Source organism: Micromys minutus (genome assembly GCF_963924665.1).
Source record: "Micromys minutus genome assembly, chromosome: 31".
NCBI classification, from domain to species: domain Eukaryota; kingdom Metazoa; phylum Chordata; class Mammalia; order Rodentia; family Muridae; genus Micromys; species Micromys minutus.
This window is the reverse complement of record NC_137966.1, coordinates 20,457,287-20,470,412: the sequence shown is the minus strand read 5'-3', so window position 1 is coordinate 20,470,412 and position 13,126 is coordinate 20,457,287. Positions and strand designations below refer to the sequence as shown.

The following is a 13,126-nucleotide window of genomic DNA, read 5'->3' as shown; positions in this document are numbered from 1 at the left end:
AAATCAAACCAAGAAACAAAAGAAACACAAAACCCCTCAGTCCTGATCTCAGTTCTTCCAACTTGCAAAGCCAGCACTTTACCACAGGAGTGCCACCCCTGGTTCCTAGGTAACTGCTTTTAAATGTAAGCATCCACTGGGCTGGTGGCTACAGGACTGGTCCCTGCAATATGTGATATTTGGGTGAGAAGGACTTGGTGGCTTGATCATTCCATCTCTCCATGCTGTATACGTCTCTCCTTGTTCTCTTCTGCATGAAATTCATATTTTAGCAACAGTATGTGAACTCTGTGCATACACCCACACTGTAAAATGGCCCACAGATACAAATTGCTTTAATTTGCTTTTCTAAAAGGTGACTCAGATGAGCCGCATTGCTCTGTGCTCTGCAGCTTGCTGAGCAGAGCCAGAGTTGCTGCACAGTTTTTTTTTTTTTTTTCTTTTTGCTGATGTGTGAAAAATAAGATCTGCTTCTGTTTTCTGTCAGCAGACCTAGATCTTGGTAAGTCTGGTGCCTCCAGACCCAGTGACAAAAATAAGGTCTTGGAAGAGGAGTTTTTCCATCTCAAAAACAAAGGAGAGAAAAATGAGTACAGTACAGATTTACCTATTCTACTCATAGAAATGTGTGTGTGTGTGTGTGTGTGTTGTTGTTGTTGTTGTTGTTTATTGGAGAATGAACCGAACCCAGGGCTTTATGAATGTTAGGCAAGTGATCTCTCACAGACCTACAAATCCAAGCCTTCTTCTAACTTCAGGTTTGGAAAAAGGGTCTCATTAACTGGCCCTTGATACTATTGGCTTACTCTGCAAGCAGAATTAAACTTGCAATCCTCCTGCCTCTGAATCTCAAGTATTCTGGATGCTAAGCCTGTGGCACGGAGCCATCTGCGTTACCATCCCTGACTCTGTGCATGTGTAATGGTAGCTGAAGACCACATTCAGAGTCTTTGCCAGTGGTGGATGGATGTGCTGACTTTTTCTTTTTCTGTTTCTTTTTTAACTTCCTAGACATCTACTGGTTTGAGGTGGGGTTACCAAGTGGAATGAAAATGTCTGAACACCTCCAGTGAAAGCGGGGAGCAGTACAGGAGATATTAACCTTCATCGTACTCCATGGCTAGAGGCATATAAAGTTGTTGATTTAAAGATTCTAGTGTATTCAAAGAACCTACCAATGATTATCGAGATAATCTATTCTAACAAACTCTACCATCCTTACCTAGTGGCCACTGCTCGTGTTCGTGCTTGCACATGTGCCATAGTGTGAGTGCAGATGTTACCTTGGGCGCTGACCTTGTTGCATTGCACCTTGTTGCTGATGTCTATGTACACTGGGTTAGCTGGTCTATGGGTTTCTTGGAATTCCCATGTCTTTGCCTTATCTCTCCGCACCAGTAATGAAGCAGACAAGTGGTACTGTATCCGGCTTTACCTGGTTTCTGGAGAATTCAAACTTTGGTCCTCATATTTGCACAGCAAGTGCTTTATCTGTTGAGCCATCTCCTTAATTTGAAAATCCTTTCCTCCAATGGATTTATGTCTGATGGATTTAGATGTTTAAGTCAGAACTTTATTATTTTATTATTATTAATATAATCTTTTTATTCTTAATTTCATCCGTGTTTGTGTGTATACATACATATAGTGAATGTATGTGTGTGTGCATGTGGTGTGGTATGTGTATGTGTGGCATGTGGTGTGGTATGTGTGTGTGTGTGTGTGTTGTGCACACATACGACAGTATGCATGTAGTGGATGTGGGTGTATTCATATGGTATGGTATATGTCTCTGGGCATATAGTATGCTATGTGTGCTATTGCGTATGTATTTGTGTGTATGTGTGGGGGTTAGTGGGGTGGAGTGGGGTGTGTGTGTGTGTGTGTGAGTGTGTGTGTGTGTGTGTGTGTGTGTGTGTGTGAGTGTGTGTGTGTGTGTGTGTGTGTGTGTGTGCTTGCTCTGTGGTATATACATATGTGGTGTGCATACATACCACAGTGTACATATAGAGGTCAGAGGACAATCTCAGGAGTCAGGGCTCTCTATCTACCTGGGTTTCTGTGACTCAAACTCAAGTAGGTCATCAGGCCTTAGCAGTTTTTACTTGTTGAGCTGTCTTCCTAGCCATTTAAATATTTTTTTCTTTAAATTTTTATTATCCAAGACATTAAAAGCCACATTAGACCTCTAATGTGGCAAATTCATGATCCATCCAAGTCTACGTATACAGTGTTGATATCTGGAAGTAAGTGTCCCATCCCCACTGTGGGCATATCAGAAGTAATGGGATAAATCTGCATTAAAACTGGAAAATTCAGTCAAGGCTTCACTTGTCTATGTTAGAGAACATTTACCCTCCCGAGAATCATCTTGTTAGTCAGGATTTCAGAGGAAACCCACACCCACAGTGATGAGTGTTCTCCGGCAGTCAGGAATTCATACCTGTAGCAATTTATTGCCATAGACTGGCTCTTGATACACTACTCTATAAGGAAACAGAGATGTAATGTTTTCAATGCAAAAAAATGAAATAAATAAATAAATAAATAAATAAATAAACAAATAAATAAAAGAAAGTGCACAAATCAGACAGCAACCCTGGAGCAATTCATTTACAAGTTTGCTTCCCTTCGTTTAGTATTGAGAGCAACCAGTCAAACCAAAATTCGGACTAGGTGTGGCTCAGTACTGGACTTGGAAATTGCATTGATAGTATAAGGGCGGTGAATGTTGAGATCAAACTGTGTGGTCTGCATTTGGGATATGTAGGTATTTGTTTTTAAGAAGATAAAAAGATAATTTCATGGCTTCTCACTTTCCACTCTGCACCTCGACAGTTTCAGTATTAGGAATTTCTTTTATCTCATGGTTGGAATTTTCTGGCTTACCTGAGGATTTAGTTTTGATGTCAGTGACTTAGGGGACTAATATAACCTTTCAGGGACAACCCAGACTGACACAGCAAGTTTAGCCATTTCTGCTCACACAAGCAAAAGAGGCACCACACAATTGCATTGATCATACTGAGGGCTTCAATGGTATGCTAAATAGCCTTGTCCATCGAGTCTGTGGGTGCACAAAGAACAGCTACGTGTGGTGTGTACTTCCTTTATATTCTTAACTCGGGTCTCACCTCAGTAGAGCCCCATACAGATTGAGAATGGCTGTAAAAGGAAACTGCTGCCCACGGGGCTATTTCTTATGTGTAACTTGAGAGGGAAGAAAAATAAATCCATGGATTCCATGATGCAGAGCAAAATGGTTGACTATTTGAAGACATTTGGGGACCTGCCCTATGGATTTGCATTTTTAAATGTCATCGGACTTCCCTTCTTTTTAATTGCAGTTATCTTTCCTCTTCCAAAATCCCAGAGTGTGGTGCTACACTCATCCAAATGTACTTTAATTCCCTTTCATCCCTCCTCCTTTTCCCCTTCCAGTCTATCTTCTCTCCCTTTTTACCTTTCTTCCTACTTCCCATTGCTCATTTACATGTTTCAGGTACAGATATTTTCTAGTGGCCTACTTGATCCTTTAGAAATGCCTCTTGATCTTTCTCTTTCTTTCTTTCTTTCTTTCTTTCTTTCTTTCTTTCTTTCTTTCTTTCTTTCTTTCTTTCCTTCTTCCTTCCTTCCTTCCTTTTTTTTTCCCTTCCTTCCTTCCTTTTTTCCCTTTTTTATTTTGTCTGTCTGCTTGTGTATATAACTGAATGTGTCTTGGGTAGAGATGGAGACCAGACTTCTAATTCCCTGTCTTGTTATGTGGTTTCCAAGGTCTAGACTCTGACTGTCAGGACTGAACAGGAAATGCTCTCAACTGCAGTCATCACTTCAGCCCCACTCACTCCCTTCACCATCTCAATATCATCTTCACATTCTCTCCCCTCCCTTTCCCTTACGGAATCCTACTGCTGTAAATTAATCTCTTGTCCAGTTCTTTAATGTTGAACTCTGTTTGCAGATCATGCAAGCACAAGCCTTGGTATCAGGGATGGCTGTGGAATAAACTATTTTAACTGTTGTTTTTTTTTTTTGTTTGTTTGTTTTTTGTTTTTTTTTTCTGCGGGAAAAGTTTCCTCTTCTAAAGAACATGGAGGTGGTAAAGTCTCTGTCTCTGGCTGTGGTGAGGAGGAGATACTGTGGTTTGGACTGGGTATTAAATATCTTCCTTCATCTTAGACTCTTAATTTCTCAATGTACTGTTGAGTCCTCCTAGTGACTGAGTCTAGTGCTCATCCCCACCTGTACCCCTAATACTCATCCCCACCTGTACCCCTAATGCTCATCCCCACCTGGACCCCTAATGCTCATCCCCACCTGTACCCCTAATGCTCATCCTCACCTGTACCCCTAATGCTCATCCCCACCTGGACCCCTAATGCTCATCCCCACCTGGACCCCTAATGCTCATCCCCACCTGGATCCCTAATGCTCATCCCCACCTGAACCCCTAATGCTCATCCCCACCTGGACTCCTAATGCTCTTCCCCACCTGGACTCCTAATGATCATCCCCACCTGGTCCCCAAATGCTCATCCCCACCTGTACCCCTAATGCTCATCCCCACCTGTACCCCTAATGCTCATCCCCACCTGGACTCCTAATGCTCATCTCCACCTGTACCCCTAATGCTCATCTCCACCTGGACCCCTAATGCTCATCCCCACCTGGACCCCTAATGCTCATCCCCACCTGTACCCCTAATGCTCATCCCCACCTGAACCCCTAATGCTCATCCCCACCTGGATCCCTAATGCTCATCCCCACCTGAACCCCTAATGCTCATCCCCACCTGGACTCCTAATGATCATCCCCACCTGGTCCCCTAATGCTCATCCCCACCTGTACCCCTAATGCTCATCCCCACCTGTACCCCTAATGCTCATCCCCACCTGGACTCCTAATGCTCATCCCCACCTGGACCCCTAATGCTCATCCCCACCTGGACTCCTAATGTTCATCCCCACCTGTACCCCTAATGCTCATCTCCACCTGGACCCCTAATGCTCATCCCCACCTGTACCCCTAATTCTACTCCCCACTTGGACCCTTGTCAACATAACGTCTTGGGAAGGAAAGGCTTGGGGTTTAAGTTGGAGGATTCATGATTTCTATTCCCAAAGCCCCAGGCTCACTCCTGTTATTCCCAACCTCACTCAGCATGGAATGAGCACACCTAGTCACTGTGAGTGTGAGCCTTGTTGCTGAGAAAGGTACCAACCAGGTTTTCTAACAAAAGAGCAGCATAAAATGCACTAGAATGTTGGGATGTGCATGCTGGGGTGGGGCTCAGTGTTTCTCCTCTTCAGAGGCTTGGGGTATTGTTAATATGCAGGGTAATGTTAATATGCTATTCCTGCATTCTCCTTCCTCCCTGTGCTTTATCCTATTTTCTGATTTAGTGCTTTCTTATCCCAGTTTCTGCCAGGCATTCTTCACATTCCCACTGCTCTCCTATCCTTTCTCTTCATCCCTTTGTCCATTCTCCATCATTGCTTTGGATCAGAAGCTGTCTTCTTTGATCCTCCTTGCAAGTGTCAACTAGCACCTAGTTTATAGACCTTGGCCAGTGTCTAGCTTGGTAACATCTACTGCTTCAGTCTTAAACAGTGGGCCTGGCTCTGTAGGTCTAGAGAAGTCTATTTCCACAACTTTCAATTAGTATCTCTCTTACTATTGCTTCTTTATTATTTAATTTGACACGTTTTTAATTAAAGTGAGTGTGATACATAATTAATTGTCAACTTGAAGGGCCTCTAGATTTACTAAGGAAATAAACTCTGGGTATATCTAGGGGGAGATTCTTGATTGGGTTAAGTGAAGCAAGGAAACCCATCCTAAGTGTGACTGGCACCTTATAGGCAGGGGTGTCGGGCTAATAAAAAGAAAGAAGCAGAGTGAATACAGGCAGTCATGTCTGTCTCCTGACTAGGGATGCCATGTGACCAGTTGCTACCTGTACCTACCAACATGACTTCCATCATGATTGACTACACCCTCAAACATGATCCCAAATAACTCTACCCTGTCCCCTGGGTAAGAAAATTAACCAATGACTTTATTTCAATCCTTTTCACTAAAATGTGTGTTATTGTTCACACTTGGTATGTTATTTCTAAAAATAGAATCCCTGATTTTTTAAAAGGGAAGTTGGTATTATAGCCCCCCCCTCCCGAAAAAAGAGCTTTGGTGATAGACAATTCTGCTCACCCCCTGTTCTGACTCAGAACCTCCCTTGTCTTTGATATGTAGCTGTCTGAAGAGCACACAAGCTTTTTCCAGAGTCTACTTTCTGGAAGGACATCTCCCTAGATAGGAGGGATGCTGTCTCTACCATAGCTTCTCCTAAGGATAGGGTCCATGGCACATCTTGACAAGTCTTTCTTTATGGCTGTCTCTAGGCACCAATGATCATTTGTCCCTCTTCCTTCAGCCTTCACTTCTTTGAAAAGGTGAAGAAGATCATTGTAGGTAGGAGCTTAATGTGAGGGTCTGATAAGTCTTTCAAGCCTTGGTGCCTTAGTCGTATTAAAAGTCCCAGAAATGCTTAAGAGATTCAACTTGGAGTCACAGGGGATTGAGACCTTAAATGGCAAATTCCAGAGGACGGAGACATCAGGGCATAAGGCACAGGGCAGTGACTTCAGAGGGTTCTCTCCTATGAATGTGGATGATCCTTTCTGGTAGACTGAAGGGTGGAGAAGAGTTTGAGCAGGAAGAATATGCCTTGATTAGAGGAGACAAAGCTAGGAACTTGGTTCTTTACCTAATGGATTATAGAAAAATAAAAGACTTAAACTTCAAGGGGAAACTGATTTAGCTTATACATCCATGAACCTGTTTATTATAGGCCTGGGCCAGAAACACTTCTTTAAATAAGAAAGAATCTGAAATGATTTTCAAGAGATCTCTATAACCACTATCACTTTAAAATATGTGGGACTCAATGTTTAGACGGATATCCTGGCAGGGCAGTGGGACTTGTGGCTTAAATCCACACATTCAGAATGATGTTTCTAGTAAGACTGAACTTTGTTCTGTAAATTCAAAAGAGTAGGAAATAATTCATACCATTTACTTCCTTTGAAGTTAGAGCTGCCCATGGACCCCTGCTTTGCCACTGAGGTCTGAAGTCCCAAGGTCTAGTCCCTTCTATCTCAGAGGGTCATTCCCCTTCAGCAGCACTGTGCTCCAGTGGTCTGTATGAGTTCAGAGGACAAACACTGGGCAAGTGAGAGGCTGACCTAGTATTTCAGCAGGAAGTAGATCCCGATGGGATGGCTGCCTGATCTTTTCTGAAAGCTTCATGCTGGCTGATCACCTTGGGGGCTGCCCCACTTAGCATGAGGACTTGAGTCTCTTTGTTACAAGGGCTTCTCAATGTCCCCATGTATAGAGGAAGCTTCTCCTTCCAGGAGCAGTGTCTTCCCTAAGGGAGCATAAGAAGTGTAGCATTTTAACTCGCCTGCTCTGTTCTCTCTGCTTTGTACATTTCTGATGTAGCTCTCAGCAGCCCAGGATCTACATACAGTGATAGAATCTCTCTACTCTTTCCCTGCTCTCTCTGTCTCTCTGGGTCTCTCTGTGTCTCTCTGTCTCTGTCTCTTGTCTCTCTCTCTCTCTCTCTCTCTCTCTCTCTCTCTGTGTGTGTGTGTGTGTGTGTGTGTGTGTGTGTGTGTATACAAATGCACATATACTAGGGGTATGCACACACATGTGCAGAAGCCAGGGGTTGATATCAGGTGTCATTCTCAATCAAACCTCTGCCTTACTTTGTGATGCAGGTTTTCTCACAGAACCTGGAACTCACTGCTTTCACTGGGCTGGCTGTCCACTAGATCCTGTTAAGCCTGGACTTTTATGTTGGTGCTGGGACTCTGAACTCAGCTTCTCACGTTTGCATGGCAGTCACCTTACTGACCGAGTCATGTCCTTAGCCTGGCTCCTCATTGCTGTGGCATCCTTGCCTCCGTCTAACACTTTCTTCATGCTGCACAAGAATCTACGTGTCTATAAAAGGGGAATCCATTTGAAATGTGCATGGGAGATAACAAGTCATAAACAATTTTACATATGAGAAACTAAGGCCAGAGAGGAGCATAGCCAATAACTGATGGCTAAATTAATTTTTTAAATTTTTAACTAGGGATTCCCATACTTCTCTTTTCTTGAACAGATGTTAATACACGCAATTTTATTTCTAGTGGATTTTATCTTTTAAGTACAATCTGCAGGCTCCCATGTTTAAGGACATTATAATAAAACCCCAGTTTTAGTGATGCTTTGTTCAACCAAGTCCAGGCTATACAGAGGCCATGGCTAGGACCAGGCTCTGCCCACCTTACACTTGAAATGGCATGAACTGAAGTTCTGGAGAAAAGGGCACTGGGGGGGGGGGCTTAAGTTTGGTAACAGAAGTCAATTGTTCTTAGAATAAATGAAGGACATGTTCATTCATGCTAGTCTGACAAGAGGGCAAAAATTGTACTAACTTCAGGTGACAGAAAGTGTGTCAGATGCAATCAGAATGAAGCTAAACCCATCACTGATAGAGACTCTTACCTCGCTGCAAAAAGGCAGTTCTGTGAGACGCCAAGGGAAAGAGTGAGAACCAGTACCTCCTGCTTTCTACAGGAGCACAAAGATAAGGTTTGGTTTTTCTTGTCTAGTATATACAAAACAAGTATGATTCTGTTTACTTACTTGGGGACATCAATGGTGTGTGTGTGTGTGTGTGTGAGAGAGAGAGAGAGAGAGAGAGAGAGAGAGAGAGAGAGAGAGAGAGAGAGAGAGAGAGAAGGGGGGAACACTAGAACACTAGGGTAGCATCATTGAAGCATCAGAATGTGGAACGTCAGGATGTGGCTTCTCTGGCTCATCATGGTTCTGAAGATGAGACACATCCTCTTAAAGAGGAGTTTTATGAAATGGGACCAACTGGCAAATAGTACTAGATTAAGGAACTGTTTAGAGAAATAAAGAGAATAAATGGATAGAGAGGAGAGGCCCAACCCTCCAGGTCACACACATTGTAGTAGCAGAATTAGATGTTTATTGCTATGTTCAGAGAAAAGAGAGGAGTGGATTGTTCCCAGCACTGTCGATAAATAATCACATTTGTAAGGAAAGCATAAAAACACTATCAGCCATGAAAATACCTTTCAGTTCTCTGCAGCTGGAAATTCCCAGCTGCTGTTCTGAATACCCAACTGAAAACACATAAAGCATACTGAGGACTTTAGAGTAAATGTCACTGTGGGTGGAGTTTTTAATTTGGATTGGTGCAGGAGAGCACATCTTTTCTAAATGGGCGCAGTTGTGTTTGTCTATTCCAAAGTTGATCAAGTCCAAGTCATTACTTCCCACTCCAAGAGCAAGTCATGTGTCCTTTGAGCTCAGGACCTGCAGTCCTTCGCCTTGAGAGACATGGTGAGAATTCCTTTTTGACCCAGAAGAGGTAATGTGTTCCCACTGAGTTCAGAGCAAACTTGTATAAAGAATGACTCCTGGAGGTAAGGAGGACGGCATGCTCGTTAATGAATACTTACATAAATGTCTGCACCATAAAATCCATCCTGGTAAACAACACTGTAGAGGTGCACACACAAAGAGAAACATTCGGATTAGTGCATTTCCCCATGCAGACACACCAACCCCGCACGGGCCAGGTTAGTCTGGTCTCATGATCCGAAACACAGGAACTGAGGAGAGGTTCAAACTGATTAAGGAGGTTGGAGACAACAGCTGTCCATCAAATCAGGAACTTTCTGCTGGGGTTCCATGTAATCTGGGTTTCAAGAGTAATAGAGTGGTTTGGCTTGGGCACCAAAATGAGCTTCCCACTCTCGGAAGGAGGTGCACTGCACAACTTGGAAAAGCAAAGAGAGTTTCTGTGTATTTTCAAGTGGCCTACACAGACATGAATATCTTGAGGATATTAAAGTCTGGAATCAAACCACAGATACCCTCCCTCACCAGACATAAAGCACAGCATCTGTTCTGGAATAGGCTTACGAGGGTGGAACCAAGAGCAGAACACTTTCAGGATAGGCTAGAACTAAATGGCCTCGGGGACCCCCAAGTATCCCTGATGGGATCAGGCATTTTCTTCTGGGACTATTTCATACTGTAGTGTGGTAGTTCTATGAGACTTTTATTGCCAGTGTAGTAGAACTACAAATGTATGTGTCTAGATAGATAGATATGCATGTGTGCAAAAGACATGTATTTTTTCATATGTACAAATATATGGGAGTACATGTATGTGTTTGTATGTAAAAAGCCCCTATGTATTCATGAGTGGGGGTTAGAGAGTTCAGTTGTATATATGTTTGTAAGTATTCCGATAGATCAAGTTCAGACTGAGGCAAGGTTCTACTTTATGATGGACTGTACCTAACTTGGTGGACACTTTGCACAGTCCTATAAAATCAGCAGCCCAGAAAGAAGCCACTTTCGGGGGAAGGGTAGGAGTAATCTTGGATTGATCCATGTCTCTTGGAATATCAAGGCCAGGAATCTTGATGCTACATCACCACAGGACTCAATACTATTTCTTAAGTATCTGAGTGGGTTTACAGATATGCATTCTGGATGTACTTGCACTTCTGAGAGAACTGCATGCTACTACCAAGTGCAAATGCTGTTCTTTCTGAACTGTTGTTTTCATGGGACAGTCGTCCTCAGCAACCTCCCATAGCATCTTCCCATGAAGTTTCTGGATGACTTGTGATGCTGGCAAAGGACCAGTGAACCCATTGTTGAGTCAAGCCAGGGCCCTAATAGAAGCACAACGTTGATGCCAAAGGGTTTCAGGAGCAGAATGAACACACAGAAAAGCCAAGCAGCTGAAGTCAAGGGAAAGTGCATTTCATCACCTAAGCACACATGCTCACGCACAGCAGTGACACTGGCTTGCTGGAGAACATTCGAGTATGCCTCATTCCCAGAGTTCTTTCCGAGTTGATTGGCTAACCCTCAATACCATTATCCTTAAAGCGTGGCAGGGATTTCACGACTAAGGAGGTTGGTAGGAATGGATTTCAGATGTTGTTTGGATTTGATCCTGACAGACTGCAGTTCACAAGAGCACTTGTCAAGCAGAGCTAAACGCTAATCCAAAAGGCAGGCAGAGGTGTCTAAGGTCCTGACCTAGGCTTTGACATAATCAATGTAAAACAGCACTGCTGTGGGGTCAGAGGCAAGGGCAGCTTCTACCAACAAGCCTTGGACCAGATCTGATGAAAAGCAGGTCAAGAAAGCAACACATAGTAAGTTAAGGCCTCAAAGCACATCTGTGACACATTCTCCTGCCATCATGCCTTTTTTTCATGCTACCCCTTGGTTCCCAATGTCTTTCCCCCCAGTATCTTCATCCAAAAGCATTTAGGTCACCACTTAAGTGCCAGGCAAGGTACAAAAACATAGACATTTGCATCAAAGTCCAGCTTCCCTGGCAAAGGGCTCTGCAGTTGGAGTAGTTACTAAGGCATCCGAGGTTGGTTTATTCTTTGCAAGCTGAGACACAGGAGCAGACTTGTCAGATTTGGTCAGGCAATGCTTTCTGAGTGGTCATCAATATGCTTCGCACTGAGGCCATAAATTCCACAACTGTGACTCTACAGCTGCCGGAAGCAGAGTGACAGGTCCTCCCTGTGTGTACCAGCATCAGCTTCAGATTCCTGTCTGTCCAGGTTGCTAATGATCGTCTACCACATGGAAAATTCCTTTGCATCTATGCTTTGTTTGGCCGTAGAAATTGCAGCCAAAGAATTTGTATACATTGCACCTAATTTAAACTCTACTACTTTACTTCATTCCCAGACGAGGTAGAGTAACTATCTGTTCAGAGGATGGCACCCAGATCCTAAAGAGCAGTAGAAGACAGAGGGTCATTTCGTTGTCAATTCCAGGTAGAATTTAATCACTGGTCAAGAGGGTCATGATGGATAATTATGTTTGCATTTGGGAGTCAGAATCAGTGGGCATCATGAGTGTTAGGCCAGCGTGAGCGATTTGGTGAGACCCTACCGTTCTATTTTATTATTTTTACTATTGTTGTGAACCTGCAGTCTGAGGCCTGTGCCTTGTTTCTGTATTCAGCTGTAATGGTTATTGCAAATGGAGAAAGAGGAAAGATTAATGAATAATCCTAAATCCAACCAGTACAAAAGATGAAAGGTTCTGGATGAATATTCATACCTTTTAAAAATTAGTATGCATTTAAATAAAGGAAGCCTTGCATTTTTTCTTAATGGCTATAGGATAGACGAGGTCTATTGCATTTTATGGATAATAGGGAGAAAAGTCATATCTAGGCTTTCACGGCACACAGCTTGGAACAGGGTTGGAGAGCTATGTGGTTTGTCAGAGACTCGTTTCTTGCAGGGAAAGTGGCTGCTGCTCTCGAGGTGGGTTGGGTGTTTGTGCTCAGGGGCTGATGTCATGCCAGACATTTGCACCCATCTGTATCAAAAGCTCCCAGAAGCTAGGAAGAACGTTTTGTGCTGTTTGCCTTCAGGGAGTCTTGGCTCTGAAAAAATAACCCAGTTGCCATGGTTTGTGGGCCAGCATGGCTACAGAAAGTTATTCTAAGACTCTGACATCCAAATTTATGAGACATGGAATTGAGGGGAGACCATGAGAAAGCTCCCACACTCTCATGAGCACAAGGAAAAGGATGGAAAGTCTTATCTTTCTGCATTGGAAAGCTTCATCTTCCCCAACCACTGTTCTATGGCATCCTGAATGGGTCTCTCCATCCACTGACCTCTAGACATCTAGAGTCTCCAGAGGAGGAAGTGCATCTGCAGTCATGCATCAAGCTACAGTTACAGTTACAGTCTTTTCTGCAAAAGGGAGGAACAGAGAAACCTGGACCAGCAGGCAGGCAAAGCATCTAGCAAGTGCAAGGGCCTATGCTTGGGAGAAGTCTGGCTCTCTGGAGGACCCGGAGGAAGAGATCACTTAGTAGCTTTGGGTTCTCACAGTGTTTTAGAAGATGGTGGCTTTTAGGCAAAAAGGTGGAGAATCCCAGCTTGCTCACTTGCACCAAGTACATTTTGGAGGCACAGGGAGACAGTGGGTGATCTACCATCATGATATTAATAACCCTGGGAAGCCATGA

The 13,126-nt window shown here is 43.5% G+C and overlaps 1 protein-coding gene across 4 annotated transcripts in view; it reads right to left on the bottom strand.

The window, feature by feature from the left end:
- RBFOX1 (RNA binding fox-1 homolog 1) overlaps positions 1–13,126 on the bottom strand; it is a 335,551-nt gene that overhangs the window by 39,255 nt on the left and 283,170 nt on the right. For all 4 annotated transcript variants that reach the window (XM_080942246.1, XM_080942245.1, XM_080942247.1 and 1 more), the window contains exon 10: positions 2,444–2,486. In XM_080942246.1, coding sequence (XP_080798372.1) covers positions 2,444–2,486 — 43 coding nt within the window. The remainder of the gene's footprint in view (positions 1–2,443; positions 2,487–13,126) is intronic.